A 20,089-nucleotide genomic window follows, 5' to 3' on the forward strand; every position below is an offset into this window, starting at 1 on the left:
TTGTTTAGCTTAATCAGACCATGTTTTAATGAGGGTGAAACATTCACTGATTACTGTTCTTTAAATATGATGGATTTTAATTCACAAGCAGAACAAGACTGTTTATATACATAATATAAAAATATTATATATATATGTGTGTGTGTGTGTGTGTGTGTGTGTGTGTGTGCGTGTGTGTGAGGGTGTGTATTGCCATTCCTTGGACTTAAAGAACAATCAGAGACTTAAAAAACCTTCTGGGGTATTTTTCAATAGTAAAACCTTTTCAATTTTTCTCATTGAGAAGTCTCAGTTGCAGTCATACGCTGAAACAAGTCCTAAGTACTCAAGCCATCCACTGATTTCATGGTGTCATGATGTCATTGTCATTGTCTTTTGTGTGGAGACGTGTGTCAGACGCAGACTCATCTAAATCACTGGTGAGTGATGACTGCCTGGCAGCAGTGGAGCTGAATGTCTGTCTGTTGTCATCTGGGGGGCTCCCCATACACCAGCACACACACACACACACACACACACACACACACACACACAAGGGTCGGAGACCCTCACGGCCTCCAGGACCACGTCATAGGGTTGAACACCCGAGAAGGGGGGTCAGGTAGCTCGCCACACACACCAGCGTGAGACACAGAACGTAGGAGGACGTTAGCTGTCACTGTAGCAACAGCAGGTACTGCCAGGCCAGGACGCGTGGATCTTTGCTGCTTCGCCGGCAGGAAGGTGACGACAGATAAGGTCAATGGGAGCAGGGAGATGATGACGCTGAGACGAGGGGATAGACCAGAGACAGGTGATGCCTGACGAGGCCCACATAGAACAGGAGGGCGAAACATGCGGTGAGGGACAGGGGCAGAGAGCAAGGGGGGCGCAGAGCAGCGGGGACGATTCAGCCCGAGTAAAAGCCAGCAAACAGAAACACACACACTCTTATTCGACCAGCGGTCACCACTCTCTCAGAAACACACACACTCTTATCTGACCAGCGGTCACCACTCTCTCAGAAACACACACACTCTTATCTGACCAGCGGTCACCACTCTCTCAGAAACACACACACTCTTATCTGACCAGCGGTCACCACTTTCTCAGAAACACACACACTCTTATCTGACCAGCGGTCACCACACTCTCAGAAACACACACACTCTTATTCGACCAGCGGTCACCACACTCTCAGAAACACACACACTCTTATCCGACCAACGGTCACCACACTCTCAGAAACACACACACTCTTATTCGACCAACGGTCACCACACTCTCAGAAACACACACACTCTTATTCGACCAGCGGTCACCACACTCTCAGAAACACACACACTCTCATCTGACCAGCGGTCACCACACTCTCAGAAACACACACACTCTCATCTGACCAGCGGTCACCACACTCTCAGAAACACACACACTCTTATCCGACCAACGGTCACCACACTCTCAGAAACACACACACTCTTATTCGACCAGCGGTCACCATACTCTCAGAAACACACACACTCTCATCTGACCAGCGGTCACCTACCTCTCAGAGGTGTTTGTCTCTCATAGTAAGCAATGGATGTCAACTTGGATTTTTTTTTTGGGTTGTCATTCAAGCAAGAGCTATATATTAAAGAGAGATGGGGTCAGATATTGCTTTAGTGCAAAAAAACAGCAATAAAGTAAGAACTTTTCTCCCCAACACTATGCTAAGACTGCGTGATTAACTACTAGCACGACACACAAGAGGCTATACTGCTGGCCATGCATGCTGTTTGAGAGGACGGCTGCACACACACTCTCACACACACACACACACACACACACACACACACACACACACTGGCCGTGCATGCTGTTTGAGAGGACGGCTGCACACACACTCACACTCACACACACACACACACACACACACACTCACACTCACACACACACACACACACACACGCATATACACTGGCCATGCATGCATGCTAAATCACTATGAGATGAATGGTGCACCAAGTAACTTGTTTTAGCTAAACCATATGCAATAAAAGTAATGTTATGTTCCTCTCATCCAGTCCCAACCCTTTCCACACATCTGTGCCATGTGCTACTGCAGGTTAGCCTACACTCTGCCACAGTCAAGCCAGATGCTTTGGGTAGTGTGGTCTCCTCTCATGCAGTTGTTCCTGTGGACTGTTTAGCATGGGGATGCTGTTCATGTTAAACATACAGGAGACCAACAGGAGCCACATCAGTTCTGATGGACCAGACGGACTCCTTGAAAGCTGTTCAACACAGAACATCCAAGTGATTCACCCCCCAACGCTAGACATGTGGCTCATCTCCTCATATCATAGAAGATTATCTGGCTAATGGCACAAACCAACATGTATACATACACACACACACACACACACACACACACACACACACACACACACACACACACACACACTTGGACAGATAACGTAAGGTGTGTTTTTAACTTGTGGTTTGACTGAAAATAGTCGGTCAGAGGACAACTTCCTGTAGTGAAGAGTCGGCTCTCTCAGATGACTTCCTCTCACAGCAAGTCCCTGTACTACACACACACACACACACAAACACACATACACTTTAATGTTGTAAATTGCAGTGTTTGGTGTGTTCCCCTTCTGTAAATGTCTACATGTATTTTAGGTTAAAGGATGTTACGTCATTGAATCCCGCTGAAGGACGATTTCAAGGTCTAGGATCCTTCGAATTCTACCAAGGACCGAGTCCTTCATTCAGATAATTTGCAAAGATGCAGTTTGAGTATCCTCTGCAAATCCTGTAAAAGAGCTTGAGGTTCACATCACTGGGAAGAACACATGGGAGTTTGTCTGTTCATGCTCTGACCAGCGGGCTGCAGTACTATCATATGGACACTAGAGGGAGTCAAATGCATAGAGTGTGCTTTCTGTGGAAGCAGGATGAAATTCTTTTTCATTGTGCGCATACATGCATTTCAACAACTTAACAGCTATGTGGTATATCACAGTTACCCTCAGTCTAACCTACTGTAAATTATTTAATCTGTTATTTCTTTTAAGTTTTGTATAGCATCATCATGTATAACAGCTAATTCAAAGTGTGTTGTTTAAATGAGCTTGATTCATAAATGTGCCTTTCCTTAACTGTGTCTTGATGACTTACATTTCTGTAGCTGGCAGCTAGCTGGCAAGGTTCTCTCAGTAAAGTACTCTTGAGTATATCAATATCTGTAGTCCTCCCCAGCTTGCTTTGTTATAATCAGTTGAGCCCCAGCAATACAGCTGGACTGATCACAGGTGACTCTGTGCGGGCCTGATTCCCTCTGTGGTAGGGTGACCATATCCATAACACCAAAAAGGAGGACACTATGCGGTATTTCGTGAGGCTGTGAATAATTACATAGGACTCTGGCGTGCTCCCCTCTACAATACAACTTTGTGTGATTGATACATGATGTATGTGTAACAGAATAGGAACAAATATTCTTGAAGTCAAAAAGTGTTTGTTCACAGTATTTGTATTTATTCAATACATTGTGGTGTTCAAAAACTGACCACTGAGATGAATCTTTTAAAGTGCTGAGTGCCACAAAGCATAACATTTGTGGACTTAAAATGTACAAATTAAATCACAAGTCACATAAATAATAAATAATAAACAGACAAATTAATCTGAATGCATGCATATGCAGACATGTATTTGACATCTAGATGAATCTGAATGAATGCATATGCAGACATGTATTTGACATCTAGATGAATCTGAACGAATGCATATGCAGACATGTATTTTACATCTAGACCAGACATCTCCAGTATAGCCAGCAGCTGGTTTGTTATAGCCTCTGAAGTGTCGTTGCTGTCACTGTAAAAATCCAACAGGGCATGTTGTACACCTTCCTCAAAGTACAAATATCTCAGTACAATTGGGAAACACTTGGTCGTACCTTTGTTTGATGCGTCGGTTGCCACTGAAAAGGGCAAATTGTTTGCTTTGATGTAATCTGTATGTACCTGTAGGCTACAGAGTAGGCCGCTAGGACATTCGCACACAAAGCCTGGGCTTTAGTTCGGCCACACATAAACCCCTTAGCTATGGGCGAATCACAAAATATCTCTCGGTCCACCTTCACGCCGCAGTCTACACCCTGGTACTTTACTTTACAGCATGGTAAACTCATGGAGATTTTGTTATCCAACGGCAACGTACCTTCTCGGGAAAAAAAAAATTAGCGAAGAGATACCTGCGGCACGTCTGTTACTTTTATGCTTCTCTGTTCCAGCATGTCTTTCAATGGCAGCTTTACCCTGACTGCTTACGTAAACATCACAGCGACAGAGAGTGCAGAAGCCTTGAAAGGAGTCTCGACTGCTTTTTTAAATAAAATCATGTTCTTTTGTCCATTCTGGGTTGAACGACGTCTGACGTTTTGCATGTTTTCTTCTATGTGTTAACTTTCTGTCAATGTAGCCAGCAGCGTAGATATGACGTAGCCAGCACATGGAGCCTTGTTTACGTTTTTAACCAATGATATAGGGTTAGAACCTAACCTAAGCCTATCAGATATTTATTTGACACCGCTTTTAGCCAATCATTTGTTAGACTGCGTTCCGTCTGGTCACCCTACCACTACCTGGTGAGCGGCTTTGTTGTGAGTCACTCACGTGTCCTGCTTCTGTGTGAAGATCAAAAAAGCACTAGTCCCATGCACAGGTGCTTTATGTTGCACTAATCAAGCTGTGGCCAGTGTTATCAGTTGACAGGTAGCTGTGACCATGTCGCACACCATGATAAGTAGCTGTTAATTCGGCAACAGTAACTATGTCTGCTGAACTTTTTGTAATCATGAATGATGAAATTGCATTGGTTTGTCTGGTAACTTGAACACGATTTTGATTTTGTTTTGTTTTAGCATGGTCATCCAAAGCAGATTTCCCTTCTTGCTTAACGAGAATCTTAACTGAGCATAGGGAACATGTATCAGAAAGTGGATCGCCTGTGGTGCGTATTAGCCATTTGGAGTCATTTTCGTTTTTCATCCAGTCATTATTAAAACAAGTGTTACGTTTCATTTTCTTTTTAACTGGCCTGTCAGTCCCAGTAGTGCCATCCTCGTCCTCAGTCTCCCCTCCCATGTCAACGTTGTTTCTATTCAGAAGCACCTAGTTACAGTAACGTGCAGGAAGTGATTCAACCTCCTCTTTCACATGCCCTCCGATAGCAAGCATCAGTTGAATTGATGCGCGAGCGAGATATGCGATGCTACGTCACACCCCTAGTGGCCGTGCGGTCTGCGCACGAGAGAGAGATTGAGCACAATGAGATACAACGCATATTTTGAGTGTATGGACGCGCAGGGAAAAAATATTTTATGATCAGGAATGTTCATGTTGACAAAGCCCATGAAAAACCGAGACATTCCGTGTCCCGGGAGAAATTAGAAATTTTCCGGGACAGGCTACAAAAAAGAAAGACAATCCCGGTAAAAACTGGGACAGGTGGCAACACTGCCTTGCCTTGCCTTTATGTTAGTAACGTGAATAAGCTAATATTAACATGAACTTTAGTTTTGTTTTTTTACAGAGCTTACTATTCAGTGGGTCTTAATACTTGTCTACAGCAGTTAATGTAGATCTGTTAATGTATCTAATTCGTATTGTACAGCAGGTGTGCTAACAACTAGATATAGCAGCTTAGCAAGTCTATGGAAGATAGGAGTAGCTAGAGAGTTGGCATGGCTGTTGGGGTAGCTTTGACATGTATTGATGACGTGTCATACACGCTAGGATTCAGTTCGAATTTTAATGACATAACAATACGATGACACTAGACGCTACTATGACATAATGTTATTGCTGCCCTTTCCAAGAAGGGGAACACAATACAGTACCATTTCAGAATACATGCAGCACTGGTAGGTAGCGATTTTTGTCTCCTTCAAATCATATTGTATTTACTTAATTCAAACTGGCTCTACCAATATTTCATTTCATACTATTCTAACATTTTACAAGATGAACCTAAATTAGTATTGAAGGTCAGACTAATAAACGATTTCCATTACAAGTCCTTTATTATTCGATTGCCACTAGTGTAAAGTAAGTAAAAGCAGGAGAAGTGTGTTAATATATCCTTGTTCTTGCTGCTACCTCTAACCAGTAGTGGGGGCACAGTAGGGCCTACGTATTTGCATATATGCTGTCTCACAGCATTCATTATCCGATAGACTATTGGATTCAATAAATTCAATTTGCCTCATTTGGCAGATGCCTTTAAAGGAAACAAATGACACATACGTTACAACACAAGGAAATAGTCTGTTCTAATAGTAATAGTATCTAATAGTGTTGTTCTGAACAGTACCTCTACTCTAACACAACTGTAACTAGCTCTATGGTAATCTTTTCTATCTAGAGTTTCTGTTAATCACAACGTGACATGATGGATAACGGTAGCAGAGAGGTGTTATGGAAGGAAGGGCTGGACACAGGATTGTTACAGGAGCGAATTGGAATACAGAAGGAACAGACGTTGGATTGGATTGAAATAAAAAATATGTTGTTGGACAGTTGGAAAAAACAGGGAAAACATGGGTTTCTATATGAAGAGAACATCATGCCAACCATGGATAAGCCTAAAGTAGAGAAAGAGCCTCAAAGAAAAGACCTTCAAGCAAAGTTTTATGAGGACAAGGAGGATAACAGGAGATGGATGGAAACCTTTCAACTTTTGCAGGCTATGGAAATGAAAGAATGGATGACAGGAGAATTGGACAGCACAAAGCAAGAACTGAGAAGAGAGATGGAGGAGAGGGACAGAGCTAGACTGACAGAGGAGAACAAATATGTTCTTGCCACACAGGAGATCACACAAGAACATATTTTTGGAATTGCAATTATTTTTGCGATTGCAGCGTTTAAGACCATAAATGAACACTTGACTCAGAGGGTGAAAACACTGGAGACAGAGAACCTACATCTGCAACAAGAAATGGAGAATTGGAGGCCAAGGGAACTCCAAGAGAGAGACTTAGAGAAACCAACCCGAATGGTGGAGATGGAAAAGATGATTAAAATGATGGAATATTACAGAGAGAGATATGAAAAAGAGATGGCCAGAATGGCCAATGTTCAAATGAAAAAGGAAAGAATACAAGAGGAGGTCAACTTGGATGTCAAAGATAAAAAGAATGTGTTGGAGGACAAGCAAAAAATTGAAGATGACAGAAAAAGCACAGAAGATGTGGAACAAGAGAGAGCTCAAAAGAAAACAAACAGAGAGAATGAGAAACCAGTGAAGGAAGACCAAAACTGGGTGGAGGAGGAAAGTAATGTGAAAGACATGGGACATGCAGATGAAAAGACAGAAGGTGAAAGTAAGGTATTGGAGACGGGGAAAGAAGGTGATCAGACTGTGGAAAAGCAGTTTCTGAAAGACCAAGTACAGATAAAGCCCTCTTCTAAGGAAGTTGTTTACTGGACAGACGTCAAGGAAGCGGAAATTAAAGAGGAGATCCACAATGATGTATGTGAGGACCATCAGGACATTACAGTGACCAAATCTGTTTTGAGGGACTCCAAAAATGAACACAGTGTCACCCTGAAGGACTGTAAGACCAACTCGGCATACTTTCCTCTCAAAGTTTCCTCTCTTGATGACGCCACAGTAGCAACAAACACTGGGGTTGAGACTAAAGAGCTGATTCAAAATGATGTGGCTGAGTACCAACAGGACATTACTGTGACTGAATCTATTTTTAGTGACCCAAAAATTGAGGATGAAGACGTTTCGCTTAAGGACACTAAGACCAACTCTGCATGCTTCCAGGAGATTACAGTTGGCCAACAAACACTGGAAGAGAGAAATGAGAAGGACAAAGGGCAAAATAGACTAGAAGAAGCGAGAAAGAAGATGGAGGAGCAAGAAAAGAAATGGGTGGAAGAGGAAATAAGAAAGGGAGAGATGATCATAATGGAGGAGCAAATGAAGAGAGAGGAAGAGAAAAGAAGGGTGGAGGACGAAAGAAAGGAAGAGGCTGTGAGGTTGGAGATGAACAGAGAGAGAATGGAGGAAGAAAAAAAGATGATGGGTGCAAACAATTGACGATAATCTGTTAAGGATTCAGGAAGAGGAGGAGAACGAGAGCTCTGGAATTAGAAAAGAGGAACAGAGTGACAGACGAACAGCTAACAGACACCTGGACAGAAGCAGTGAATTTAGAAGTGAAATACTCAGATGATGAGGACTGGATAGACTCTGAACGTGATAATGAAATCATGATCCAGACAGATGAGAAGCAGCAGGACCTTGAGAGTGAGTTGGAGGAGAGCATTGATAAAGAACTGAGCCATGGAGAGCACAGTGACATAGAGAATAAACTGGCAGAGAAAGAGGTTGAGAGAAGCCCAACTTCTATGGCAGAGCAGTCTGGAAAATCATCAGTCCAAGATGAAGGTAAATGCATGGACTGTGTAGTAAAATGTATGTGGTTAGCATATGCAGTGAATTACAGGGGAAATGAAAATTAAGTTTCCTTGAGAAATGAGTGTTAACATGTTTGTTGGGTGTTCGTTTTTAATTCATTATTCTCATTTCATTTGTTCCACAGAACACTTGTGGAGCCCTGAAGTGACAGTACATGCAAACCCACAGTATACTCAATATATGAAGTCACCATTGCCAGGTATTTTATTAGGAATCTTATATGTGTATTCTACTAGGACATGCTTGATTCGGTGTCACATGCAGTATTTATCTGTATTTACATAAAAATTGGATTTATATGTACATGTCTTTGTATTTCTTTGGATTCTTCTACAGATCTCTCATCTCCTACAGAAAATATGGCATCACAAACCCTACCTCCACGACAGGATAAACTCACAGATTCAGTGGATGGGGAAACCTTCTGTGAAAAGCAGGAATATTTAGATTATGACAGTGGGACGGAGTCTGAGAAGTTGAACAATGAAGGTAAGATCCAGAAAGCTCCAGAGATCCAGACGGAGGACATTGACCACAAGTCTGAGGACAGCATAGTTGAAGAACTGAGCCAAGATGATCAGAGTGACATTGACATTGAGGCGGTACATTTAGTGGAGGTTGAAAGCAACATCAGCAGCTTCACAAAAATGAGGAAACCAGCGGCATGCGCAGCAGTCCTGGAGGACCAGTCTGGGCAACAGTCAGCAAAGCCAAAAGGTAATTATACTGATATTACAATTTGTCAGATTTACTTAAATAAATAATATATATTTTTAAATGCACTGATACATCATTCAATCCCCTTTACCTTGTTTAATGACCCAAACAGACATGGCAAAGGAACAGAAGGATGGTGATATGAAGGCAGAAATATTGAGGGTGGAAGAACAAGGGAAGAGAGTTCAAGAAAACAGCCAGAAGCATAAGACAAAACAGGAGCAAGAGACAATGAAGATAAATATGGGCAGAGAAAGAATGGAAGAAGAGATAAAGATGATTGATGCAGAACATGATAAAGCCAATATGTCAAGGAGACTGGACGTGAAGAGTATGAGTGCTCTGGAAGAAGAGGAGAGGAGGAGAGTAAAGGAGGAAGTTGAGACAGAAATGGTGAAAGGACATCCCTCCCCTGCAGAGAAGTTAGAGTCTGATAATAAAGTCTTGAGAGTCCCTGAAGAATGTGAAAAAGAAGGAAAGAAAGGCAGGAATAAAGGCAAGGAGATCCTGACAGAGGACAAAGGTATGTGTACTTTTAACAGATATGTACAGTAGATATGTCTATGAAAACCCCTGGACTACTTTGACCTGAAGAATACCATGGCTGTTTTTTGTTATTATTAAACTGTTGTCATTCTCTATAAAGAACCTATGATGAGGCCCGAAAAGACAGCACATGCAAATTCAGAGAATATTCTACTGAAGTCACCTTTACAAGGAGGTACTTATTGACGAATCTGGTTTGACAAAACTATGCCTGTGAAACGTGTACAGTGTATTAACCTTTATTTTATTCTTACACAGATCACCTCTCTCCCATTGTGGAAAAGGTGACGTCAAAACCTTTGCCACCATTACAAGGTAGTCTCACTTGTTGTGTTAGAATCTTGTTGTTGAGTTGTGTTTATATGTGTACGAACTAGATGTAAAACATTCTCAGCCCGCTGGTGAATTTCAGTTTCCTGTTCAACTCTGCAAAGTTATTACTAGTACACCTACAGTGATTAACACTGTAGAAACTTGTGTTCAAATTGTGTTCAAAAGAGATATTGTGAGATGGCTTGTTTTTGCACTGATGTACAAATGATGTGTGTGTTTTAAAATCCTTTAATTAGACATGTGCAAGCATCAGCTAGATGATGGTTCTAATGCAGCAATGGATGAGGAATGCATGAGGAAGCAAAAGAAAAAGGCAAAAGACACAAGAAAAAGAAACATACAGGCTGAAAAAAGGAAATACAACGAGGTAAAAAGATTGGAAATGGACAGGGACACAACGGAGAAAGAGAAAAAGAAGATGGTTGAAGAAAAAAAGAAAGCCGAGCTGATTAGGAGACTGGAGGAGGAGAGACTGAAGGCTTTGGCAGAAGTGAAAGAAATGTTGAAAGCAAAAAAAGCTATTCGAATGTAAACACTATCGGAAGGGCCATCTTCCAAATAAGATAATCAGAGACCTAAGACAAATGTCATCATTCGAGATACTCACAGATTCACACAGTATTTTATTTGATCTTCTTTCACATTTTGTTTTTTTCAAGTGACAGCTATTTTTGACAATTTGCCTTGAAGACACCCCACACTCCTATAATGAAATAAACAAAACATAAAGTATGCTTGGGCAAAAAGGTTGTTTTATTGTCATGTTTTAATATGACTAGAACAGAGCATAGAATTAGATAGAGTCAGATGTCATTAGACATCCCAATCGACAGTCAAAATCCAATCCAAAAAGGGTCAACCTAGAGCAAATAATAAATCAATGAGGATTCAGGAATCATAGTAAAAAAGGGCCAGACAAAAGTCTGAATAAACCAGAACACAAGACTTCACAATGACAGAGAAAAGAGAAGTTTAAATACACTGACAGACAAGGAATAGGTGAAGACCATTGACATGACAAGGTGAGTGGAAGAGTCCATTGGAAAGGATAGGGGAGCAATTTCAGTTGCAGTCATGACAGAACCCCTCAGGACAGGCTCTAAAGCTGAAAACCATTTTCCTGAGGTGCTTTTCCACTGGGAACTTCCCAGGTGGAGCAAACGTTTATAGGAACAGCCCCCTAATAGGCCCTTTCAGACTTTCTGTTTCCATTGCGGTGTGTAGCCTAATATTCTAACATTAGTGATGTAGCCTAGTATTTTGCTCTTCGATCTCGAGGCCGGTGGGCTGTGAGTAGTACCTGCACACAGACTGGGTAATTCTTGATAGTTGTCTTGAAGTGTGTGACATCATGTAGAACAGATACTCTCCCAAAAATCTTTCAGTTTCTGACCAAAAAAAAAATTATTCAAAATAGTTCTTATTCACCTGTGGTACTTTGTGGAAGGGCCTTAAAGGCCCAGTTCACGATTCTAATCCCATACACTTTTTGTCAGATTTAGCAAATAACTTCTCACTGTCCTCTAGCTTCACAAAGGTTTCGACTTCTAGACCAAACTATGGACGTTCCAGACGAAAGGAAACTAATTTGGTTCTTCAAGCTTTTCTTTCTTTGTTACACACTATAATGTGACCCATTTGTGGAATGGTTGTTATAGAAATTATTACAGTTCAGTGATGTGAGGATGGATCCATGGAGACCAGGATAGTGCTCCTGAAAGTGGTATCTTGTGACCACAAATAGTAGTTGGGTAGCGCTCCCAATTTAGTTTACATGCAAGCTGTGGTCTACATTTTAAACAAAGGTTTCGTTTAATATTCTAATAAATGTAAACTGGCATTATAAAGATGAGATAACAAACAAAAAACATGTATTGTAATATCCTGTTGAACCTGCAGAGTTTTGCACATGACTAGCCACCACTGTGCAGAAACTTGACAGCGTGAAGCCGTTAAACTGAAAACGAGTGAACATAACTCCAACTAATGAACATAAACGTCTCGGTTACTTACGTAACCTCGGTTCCTTAAGCAGGAACCAGATATAACAGTATGGTACATGACGTCAGTCATGGGGTACAAATCGAAGCATTTATCGATTCACGCCTGAAAGGCCGCGAGATCTGTCAGCGCGCGCTCCTGGCCCCGCCTTCCAGGAGTACTATAATATCATTACGCGCTCTCAGATCTGCCTTGGAAAGAAACTGAGCAAGACAATCAATCCAAGGTAACACTGTACACGCCAACTTTGTTATATCTGGTTCCTGCTTAAGGAACCGAGGTTACGTAAGTAACCGAGACGTTCCTTATCGCAGTTCACTGCGATATAACAGTATGGGACCCTATACATTCCCGCGTGATAATACAGTGGCAGCCAATTACACACACCAGCCTTATTGAAGCCTTTGCCCTCACAGAGGTTCATACGGCCGCTGGCGGTGAACATATTAACAGGGCAACCTTTATCATAGGCGGCAAGGATCGCGATCCTGCGCCTGTAGGAAACCACCCTGGAGTGTTTCATGTGCAACAAACATGTAGACACCGATGAACACACTTATCAAATACATCGTTCTCAGGTCAGGGGATTCAGAGATCGCTTGCCTGCAGAACACCATGAATTTAACAGGGCCACCTTTATCATAGGCGACAGGGATCCGTGATCCTGCGCCCGTAGGAAAACCCTGGGATGTTTCATGTGCAACATAACATGTAGACACTAATGAACACACTTATCATATATATCGTTCTCAGGCCAGGGGATTCAGAGATCGCTTGCCCGCAGAACGCTATGAAGAAAACTAGGTTCAGCCACATCTAACATATAGAATCTAATGAAAGTGTGGCGAGAACTCCAGCTTGCAGCTTTGCAAATATCTTCCACTGAGACGCCCTTTAGTAAGGCCCAGGAAGACGAGACCCCCCGCGTAGAGTGCGCATGCAACTTCTCCGGGGGATCTAAAGACAAGCTCTTATAAGACAACACGATAGCCTCTACTATCCAACGGGAGAGGCTCGGTTTTGATAGACGTCTGCCTTTTGCGCGTGCACCGAAGCACACGAATAGCTGATCTGACTGTCTGAAAGCTCTAGTGCGCTCTGCGTAACAGCGGAGAGCGCGCACTGGACAGAGCTTATTCAAACGTTCCTCCTCTGCTGACGCAAAAGGAGGAGGCGAGAAAACTGCTAATTCAATCACCTGATTGCGGAATGGGGTTACCACCACTTTAGGTGTGTAAGCAGCATTAGGTCGCATAACCACTCTGTCACCAGCGATCGAGAACTGAAGGCACGATGGACTGACTGACAGGGCTTGCATGTCACCAACGCGTTTTGCTGACGTTAACGCCAGCAGCAGCGCGGTCTTTAAAAAGACAAACTTTATGTCCACTGTCTCCAGGGGCTCGAATGGAGGCCCTGCGAGAGCACGTAACACCACTAGCAGATCCCAAGAGGGTATGAGGTGTCTCTTTGGCGCGGCGAGAAACCAGGGGGTTCTCCAGATCGCCAGGCCTTTCCTGCATCTGGAGGACACCACTACTCTGCGATGCCTGTCTGTGACTGCGTTGAGCTTCATAGACAGGTACCATATTTGGAATGGCCGCATGCGCAACATCCCCAACGGGAGCGCTATAGCGGCCGACGCCATCATTCCTAACAGGCGTTGGCAGCACAGCGACGAGACTGACTGTCCCCGTCGGAACTGGCGCACACATGTTTTGATGGCATTTATCCGTTCTTGAGACAGCCTGACCTCCATGGAGGTGGAGTCTAAAATCATACCCAGAAAATGCGTAACTTGCCTGGGGCAGAGAACGCTTTTTTCTTTGTTTATTACAAAACCCAGTCGATACAGGTGCGCCACCACTAGATGGGCGTCCTGCACTGCTGCAGCCTTTGAATGAGAAGCAATTAACCGTCCAAATAATTGTAAACGCGTAAGCCGCGTAGACGTAATGGGGCGACGGCTGCCTCTACGCACTTTGTAAATACCCTCGGTGCTAGGGACAGGCCAAATGGGAGTGCGTTGAATTGGTACGCTATTCCTCCGAACGGAAACCTCAGATATCTCCGATGTCTGTGGTGGATCGGAATGTGGAAATAAGCGTCTTTTAAGTCTATCGTGATAAACCAATCGTTTGGCCTTATAAACTGCACAAGCCTGCGTGGGGTCAACATTCTGAACCGTAGCGGCATGAGTGCTTTGTTTAACACACGTAGATCTAATATTGGCCGATAATTCCCGTCTCTTTTGGGTACGAGGAAGTAACGGCTGTAGAAGCCTGCATTTCCCTCCTCGGGAGGGACTCTGCTTATCGCCTTCTTTCTGAGCAGGGAGATTATCTCTTCCCGTAGGAAGTGAGACTGTTCTCGCTGCACCACAGACTGTATCACCCTGCTGAATGGCGGAGGGGAACGGGCGAATTGCAGCACGTAACCCCTTGTGATCGTCTTTAGCACCCATGGTGAGACTGGGCATGCGCGCCAACTCTCCACACAACCAGGGAGGTTGTGCTTTGAGTTGAATTTGTCGGGGACTAACCCGCTCATGGTCAATGAGTCTAAGCCTAGATCTACACCCACTCCGCCTAGGGAGGGAGACGAGATCTGGGGCTGCCCCCTCATGTTTTTGAAAAAAATGTGGGGGTGCGATTGCACTGTGTGCATCGCGGGGGGAGTTGCACAAGCATGCCTGGGCACTGCGCCATCTGGGACAGGAGTTAGGACATATGATTGTGGTGCTTGTGAAAACCTGCTTACCGTGCTGGACATGATTTCCACATGTGAGCGACGGGCTGATTTCCGTGGAAGCGGTGTGGACTCCACCGCTCCCCCCTGTGTGACGAGTGGCTGACTGTCACGGTCAGGAAGCCTGAGGTCTCCCTCTGCCTCGCCCGCGGCGAGCGGAGTGCTGCCGCGGAGGCTGGGCTGCGCCCTGGGCAGGGCGCGCAGCTGGTCGCTGTGCTGCAGGCTGCGCTGGAGGGCGGAAGGGGTGTCTCTGCCAGCCTCGCCCGGTGGACACCTTTGCTGGAGGTGCTGGCGAGCGGAACCCGCTTCTCTTCTGGCCCGGTGTGGGTGTGGTGTGTCCTGAGGAGGACGTCTCACCCGTGCCACTAGAGCGAGGCATCCAAGCCTGGAACACCTCTCTGCTCTTCTGCTGTTCTTCGAACTTGGCAGCCATTGTGGTTGGCAGCCCAGTGCCTGTGACGTGCACCGAGTTAGTCTGAGCGACAGATCCGTCGCGCGACGGAGTTCTGCCACAGACGGGTGATCTTCCCCCAGCGACAAGGCAAGCTCAGTCAGGAGCTTTGCCTGGTAGCGCTGTAGCAATGCAGCCGTATTGGTCGTGCAGGCAGCCTGTCCTGCAGCCAAGTAGGACTTCTCTGCCAGCTGAGCCCCTGTCTGCCCATCCGCGTGGGCAGGAGAGGCTTCTGGCCGAAACGCATCGTGGGGGAGGCGGGCGAGAGGTAGCCCGCTACTGCATCCTCCACCTGAGGAAAGGAGAGGTAGCCCCTCTCCTTAGCCATGTGGAGCTGCATGTAGGGCGTGAACCCCGGCACCGGGGCTCGGCCCGAGTAGGGTATCGCCCATGTCGCCTGCAGTTCTTCGTGCACCTCCTCGAAAAAGGGGATGCAGCTGGGAACTGACGCGGCGGAGCCAGCATAAAACTCCCCGTCCAGCAGCGAGGACCGCACGCTGGGAGGGGGAGGGAGAGGGAGCCCGAGGCAGCTGGCTGCTCTCAGCGCAACCTCGTGGAGTTGCTGGCCCAGGAGCCGAGACGAGGTAGGAGGTGTCTCCACCCGCATCCTAACGTCATGGCTCGTCTGCATTGCTTCAGCGATTGAGCTGTGCTCATCGGAGAAGTCTAGCAGACTATCATCATCCAGGCTGATGTCCAGCTCGAGTTCAGGCTGGACACCGCTTGGTTGAAGCTCCTCAGCCTCGCTGCCCGCAGCCCCAGGGCTGACAGGCGGCGGAGACGGGGAGAGACCCGGGGGCGGAGCTGCCGCTGCAAGGCGACTGCTCACGCTCACCAAGTCCAAGGCTGAAGACGCACTCATTCCTACGGGGGCGTCAGCCCCGGATGGAACCAGTGCAGTCTCCTCGGCGTCCTTGCGCTTCCAGAACGCAAGGCGCCTGGTAGCCTTAGCTAGCGGGAGGCTAGCACAGATGGAACAGACAGGGGCTTTGCCCGAAAGCGCGCCCTCTGCGTGGTCCCTGCCTAGGCAGGTCACGCACCGACGGTGGCGGTCGCCCTTGGGACGGACGTGACCGCAGTCGGGGTAGTGTCTGGCCATCTTTTTTTCAATCTGAAAGTAGAGAAGAATGTTAAAACACAAGCACACTATCTGCAACGAACACGTTGTTAGCAAGTTAGCAGGCTAGTCAGAGACTTAGCCAGCCAGGCAGCCAGGATAGCAGCCACTACTTTCAAAATGAAGTTGAGCCAATGAATTTTGTAGCGCCCTGAGCTAGTGAGGGTTAAGGAACCCGGATAACTCACCAACCCTTAGAGAGCGAAAAGCACACAAAACTCTTTTGACTGTGGTAGAGCGTTTGAGATATGCTCGGAGATGTTCACTCCGTCTTGCGAAGTTTCAAAAGAGGCAGATCTGAGGGCGCGTAATGATATTATAGTACTCCTGGAAGGCGGGGCCAGGAGCGCGCGCTGACAGATCTCGCGGCCTTTCAGGCGTGAATAGATAAATGCTTCGATTTGTACCCCATGACTGACGTCATGTACCATACTGATATATCGCAGTGAACTGCGATAAGGAACTCCGACCTATCAAGTCAAGTTAGTGAGCAGCAGGAAAAAACCTCAACAAAGCAGCCTTCGTTAGCAGTTCACTGGGGTTTTCAAGCAGGCACTTTCCTTCATCAGTGTTTCGTTGAATTAGGCCCACAATACCTCCAGAAGGTGGTGTCGGGCGACTCAGACCCTGCACCTTCCATACTCATGATGGGTTAGAACAGTGTTTCCCAACCACTCTAGTGGGCCGCGAAAATGTTTCAAGTTGAAGCAAATTTTCCACGAAGAACTGATTTTTAATGGGCCTCATTCTTGAACGTTTTCTTAAGTGTCTTCTTTAATATCTTCTTCCGAACTTCGAAAGACCAACGTAAGAAAGATCTCCGCCGGATTCATGAACGCCTGGAAATGGGTTCTTACACAGCCGAAGTGTTCCCCCGGACACAGCTGTGCTCCCCCAAATGAGGATTCTTAAATTGCGCGCGTTCTCATGCACCTGGATTTGCATTCATACGAGCCTGCTCCTTATAAGGGCACACAACCGTTGTGACGTCTGCAGTCACAATCAACAGAATCCACGCCAAAGCAACTCGAAAGCGACAGTCATGTCAAAGCAAAAGAGAGCACAGGTCGAGTAAGCGCAGACCTAACTTCACCGGTGCAGAGGTGGAGGTACTGTTGCATGTGTCCATTCTATTCCACTATGGCTATATCCACGCGATTGAGTTTAGTGCTTATTTATTTATTCACTTACATTTGCAGTGTTCCTGTAGTGCTTTTATTTATTTTACGACACGATGCATCGTAGAATCTTGACTATAAATGTGAAACGTAATTGTTAATGATACAAATATTCTCGTATTTATTATTATTATTATTATTATTATTATAATGATTTAAATCCGAGGATGTCTGTAGAGTTGATGTGAACGCAATCACCAACGATTTCTCACAAATTCAGCCGTTAAAAAAAAAAATGGGCGATTTACGACTGTTTAGCGTTCTTAAATTCTGGTCTAAGTTCAGAACGAATCCCAGATGAGAAAACTTTCATGAGTGCCAAATGTGTCCCGAAAACCTCGTAAGTGGAGTTCAGAAGAAATGTCTTCATAACTTCTTAAGTTCTTAACTGCCTTCGAGAATGAGGCCCAATATTAAATTGCGTTTTAAGCTGTGAGGCGCTCAAACCTTAAAATCTGAAGCGGCACTTGGAGACGCGACATCCAGCACTCACATACAGAACCAGGTCCTGGAAAGGATGATAGCACGTTCCTTTTAAAACAAGCCAGACAACGGACGTCAGTAAAGTTGCATTTTAGTTCGAAAAATTGGTCTCACAATAGACCCCCACTAACTGCTTGTGATACAGCATAGCGTAAATAGCATAGTTTAGTATAGCATTTTCTAGTAGCATAGTATAGAATAGCATAGCATACCATAATGTTGTATAGAATAGGGTAGAAAAGGTCAAGTATTTAGCAGAAGCTTTCATCAGCAATCAAACCCAAGTCAGCCACGTACAGGGTGGTGACGTTGGCCACTACCCCCCGATAGGGTAAGATAATATAGTATGGTTCCATGGAACACCTTGTCAAATGTCATGAGAAGAGATTTAAATGCTGAGTAGCACCTGACCCGCAAAACTCACTTTAACTCTACCTTAACAGCACCCATCTTAACAGCACCCATGCGCTTTGCATCTTTGTATTTTGAATCTTTGGCCTGGCAGGAGCAGGGCTCCAACACTACCAGCACAACTGCTACTACAACTGCTACTGCCACTTCTGACCTCACTGGAGTAAAGGTCGAGTAAGACTGGAGTAAACCTCTGACTAGACTGGAGTAAGGCACTCTCCACACTCCACACACACATACATAGACACACACACAGATAGACATATAGATATACAAATGTGGAGTCCCACTTGCTTTGGTTTCCTACAATAATTTAATGCAAATGCAGCACAACAGCACAAATGATACAATAGATGGCCAAGCTGAGAAAACAGCGACATCTTTTGGTACATTTATAATATTACATTTATACATGTACATAATATAAAGCAAGAGTATATATAACTGCCATAAAAGATTGATTTCTGTAAATTATAAATTATAAATTATAAATAACTTTTTTTACTTAAGGTGGAGTATATGTAACTACCAAGAGATTGATTACTGTATATTTATGGTATATATATATATGATATATTTTATGTATAAAGCTGTTTTTCCTAAAGGTAGAGTTTACTAAAATATCAGTATATGTATAACTGCCGTGTTCAGCTCAGGTTAGCTGTGCATGTTCTTCTCTCTTCTCTCTCTTCCTCTCTTTCAGTGCAGAAGATCTGATCTGTCAGTCTGGTTGTTTCCTCCAGGTCACATTAAAGTATGCTAACATCCCCCCTTCCACCAGTTTCTGCTGAACCTGAGGACAAACTTGCATGTTGGTGAATGACCTCCCTCATAGTCCAGGGAAACAAATCTAGATGTTGTACAGGTACCCGGCCCCTCCACTCACAGACCAAGGCTGATAGATTCTGCAGAACATGAGATGCTAACTTGCATGTTGTTATGTTACTGTGTCACATACCACTATCGCCCCCCCCCCCCCCCCCAACCACTATCACCCCCCGAACCACTATCACCTCCCAACCACTATCAACCCCTCATGGCAAGGTCCACCTCACATGTAGAGGGCTGGACTGACCTGCTCTAAGATGGCCGCCTGCACGGCAGGGTCCTCCATGTTCACCTGGCTCTCTTCTCTGGACCTTTGGAGTGACAGGAATACAAAACACACAGGTACTGAAGACTGAGAGAAACACACAGGTACTGAAGACTGGGAGAAACACACAGGTACTGAAGACTGAGAGAAACACACAGGTACTGAAGACTGGGAGAAACACACAGGTACTGAAGACTGAGAGAAACACACAGGTACTGAAGACTGAGAGAAACAGGCAAGAGAAGACTGAACTGAACTGAAAAGACAGAGAGGGAGTGAATGTAAACAGAGAGGGAGAGAGAGAGAGGGAGGGAGGGAGAGAGAGAGAGAGAGAGGGGGGGAGAGAAAGAGAGAGATGGAGAGAAAGAGAGAGAGGAAGGGAGAAAGAGGGAGGGAGGGAGGGACAAAGAGAGAGGGAGGAAGAAAGAGAGAGAGGGAGAGAGAGAGATGGAGGGAGAAAGAGAGGGAGGGAGAGAGTTAGAGAGAAATAGAGAGAGGGAGGGAGAGAGAAAGAGGGAGAGTGAAAGGAATGAGAGAGAGAA

General features: G+C 44.9%; 1 protein-coding gene and 1 long non-coding RNA gene across 2 annotated transcripts; both read left to right on the forward strand.

Moving 5' to 3' along the window:
- Positions 1 to 8,668: 8,668 nt before the first annotated feature.
- On the forward strand, positions 8,669 to 9,773 carry LOC105909931 (stress response protein NST1-like). The gene is made up of 2 exons (XM_042710474.1): positions 8,669 to 9,186; positions 9,299 to 9,773. Exons 1-2 carry the CDS (start codon positions 8,709 to 8,711, stop codon positions 9,739 to 9,741), a joined length of 921 nt encoding a protein of 306 aa, XP_042566408.1. The 5' UTR covers positions 8,669 to 8,708; the 3' UTR covers positions 9,742 to 9,773.
- A 76-nt stretch (positions 9,774 to 9,849) lies between these two features.
- Positions 9,850 to 10,754, forward strand: LOC122133752. Its single transcript, XR_006152970.1, has 3 exons — positions 9,850 to 9,907; positions 9,991 to 10,047; positions 10,302 to 10,754. It is a non-coding gene; the product is annotated as an uncharacterized LOC122133752 (long non-coding RNA).
- The last annotated feature ends 9,335 nt before the right edge of the window (positions 10,755 to 20,089 follow it).

The sequence above is a fragment of the Clupea harengus genome, chromosome 18, assembly GCF_900700415.2.
Source record: "Clupea harengus chromosome 18, Ch_v2.0.2, whole genome shotgun sequence".
Lineage (NCBI taxonomy): Eukaryota > Metazoa > Chordata > Actinopteri > Clupeiformes > Clupeidae > Clupea > Clupea harengus.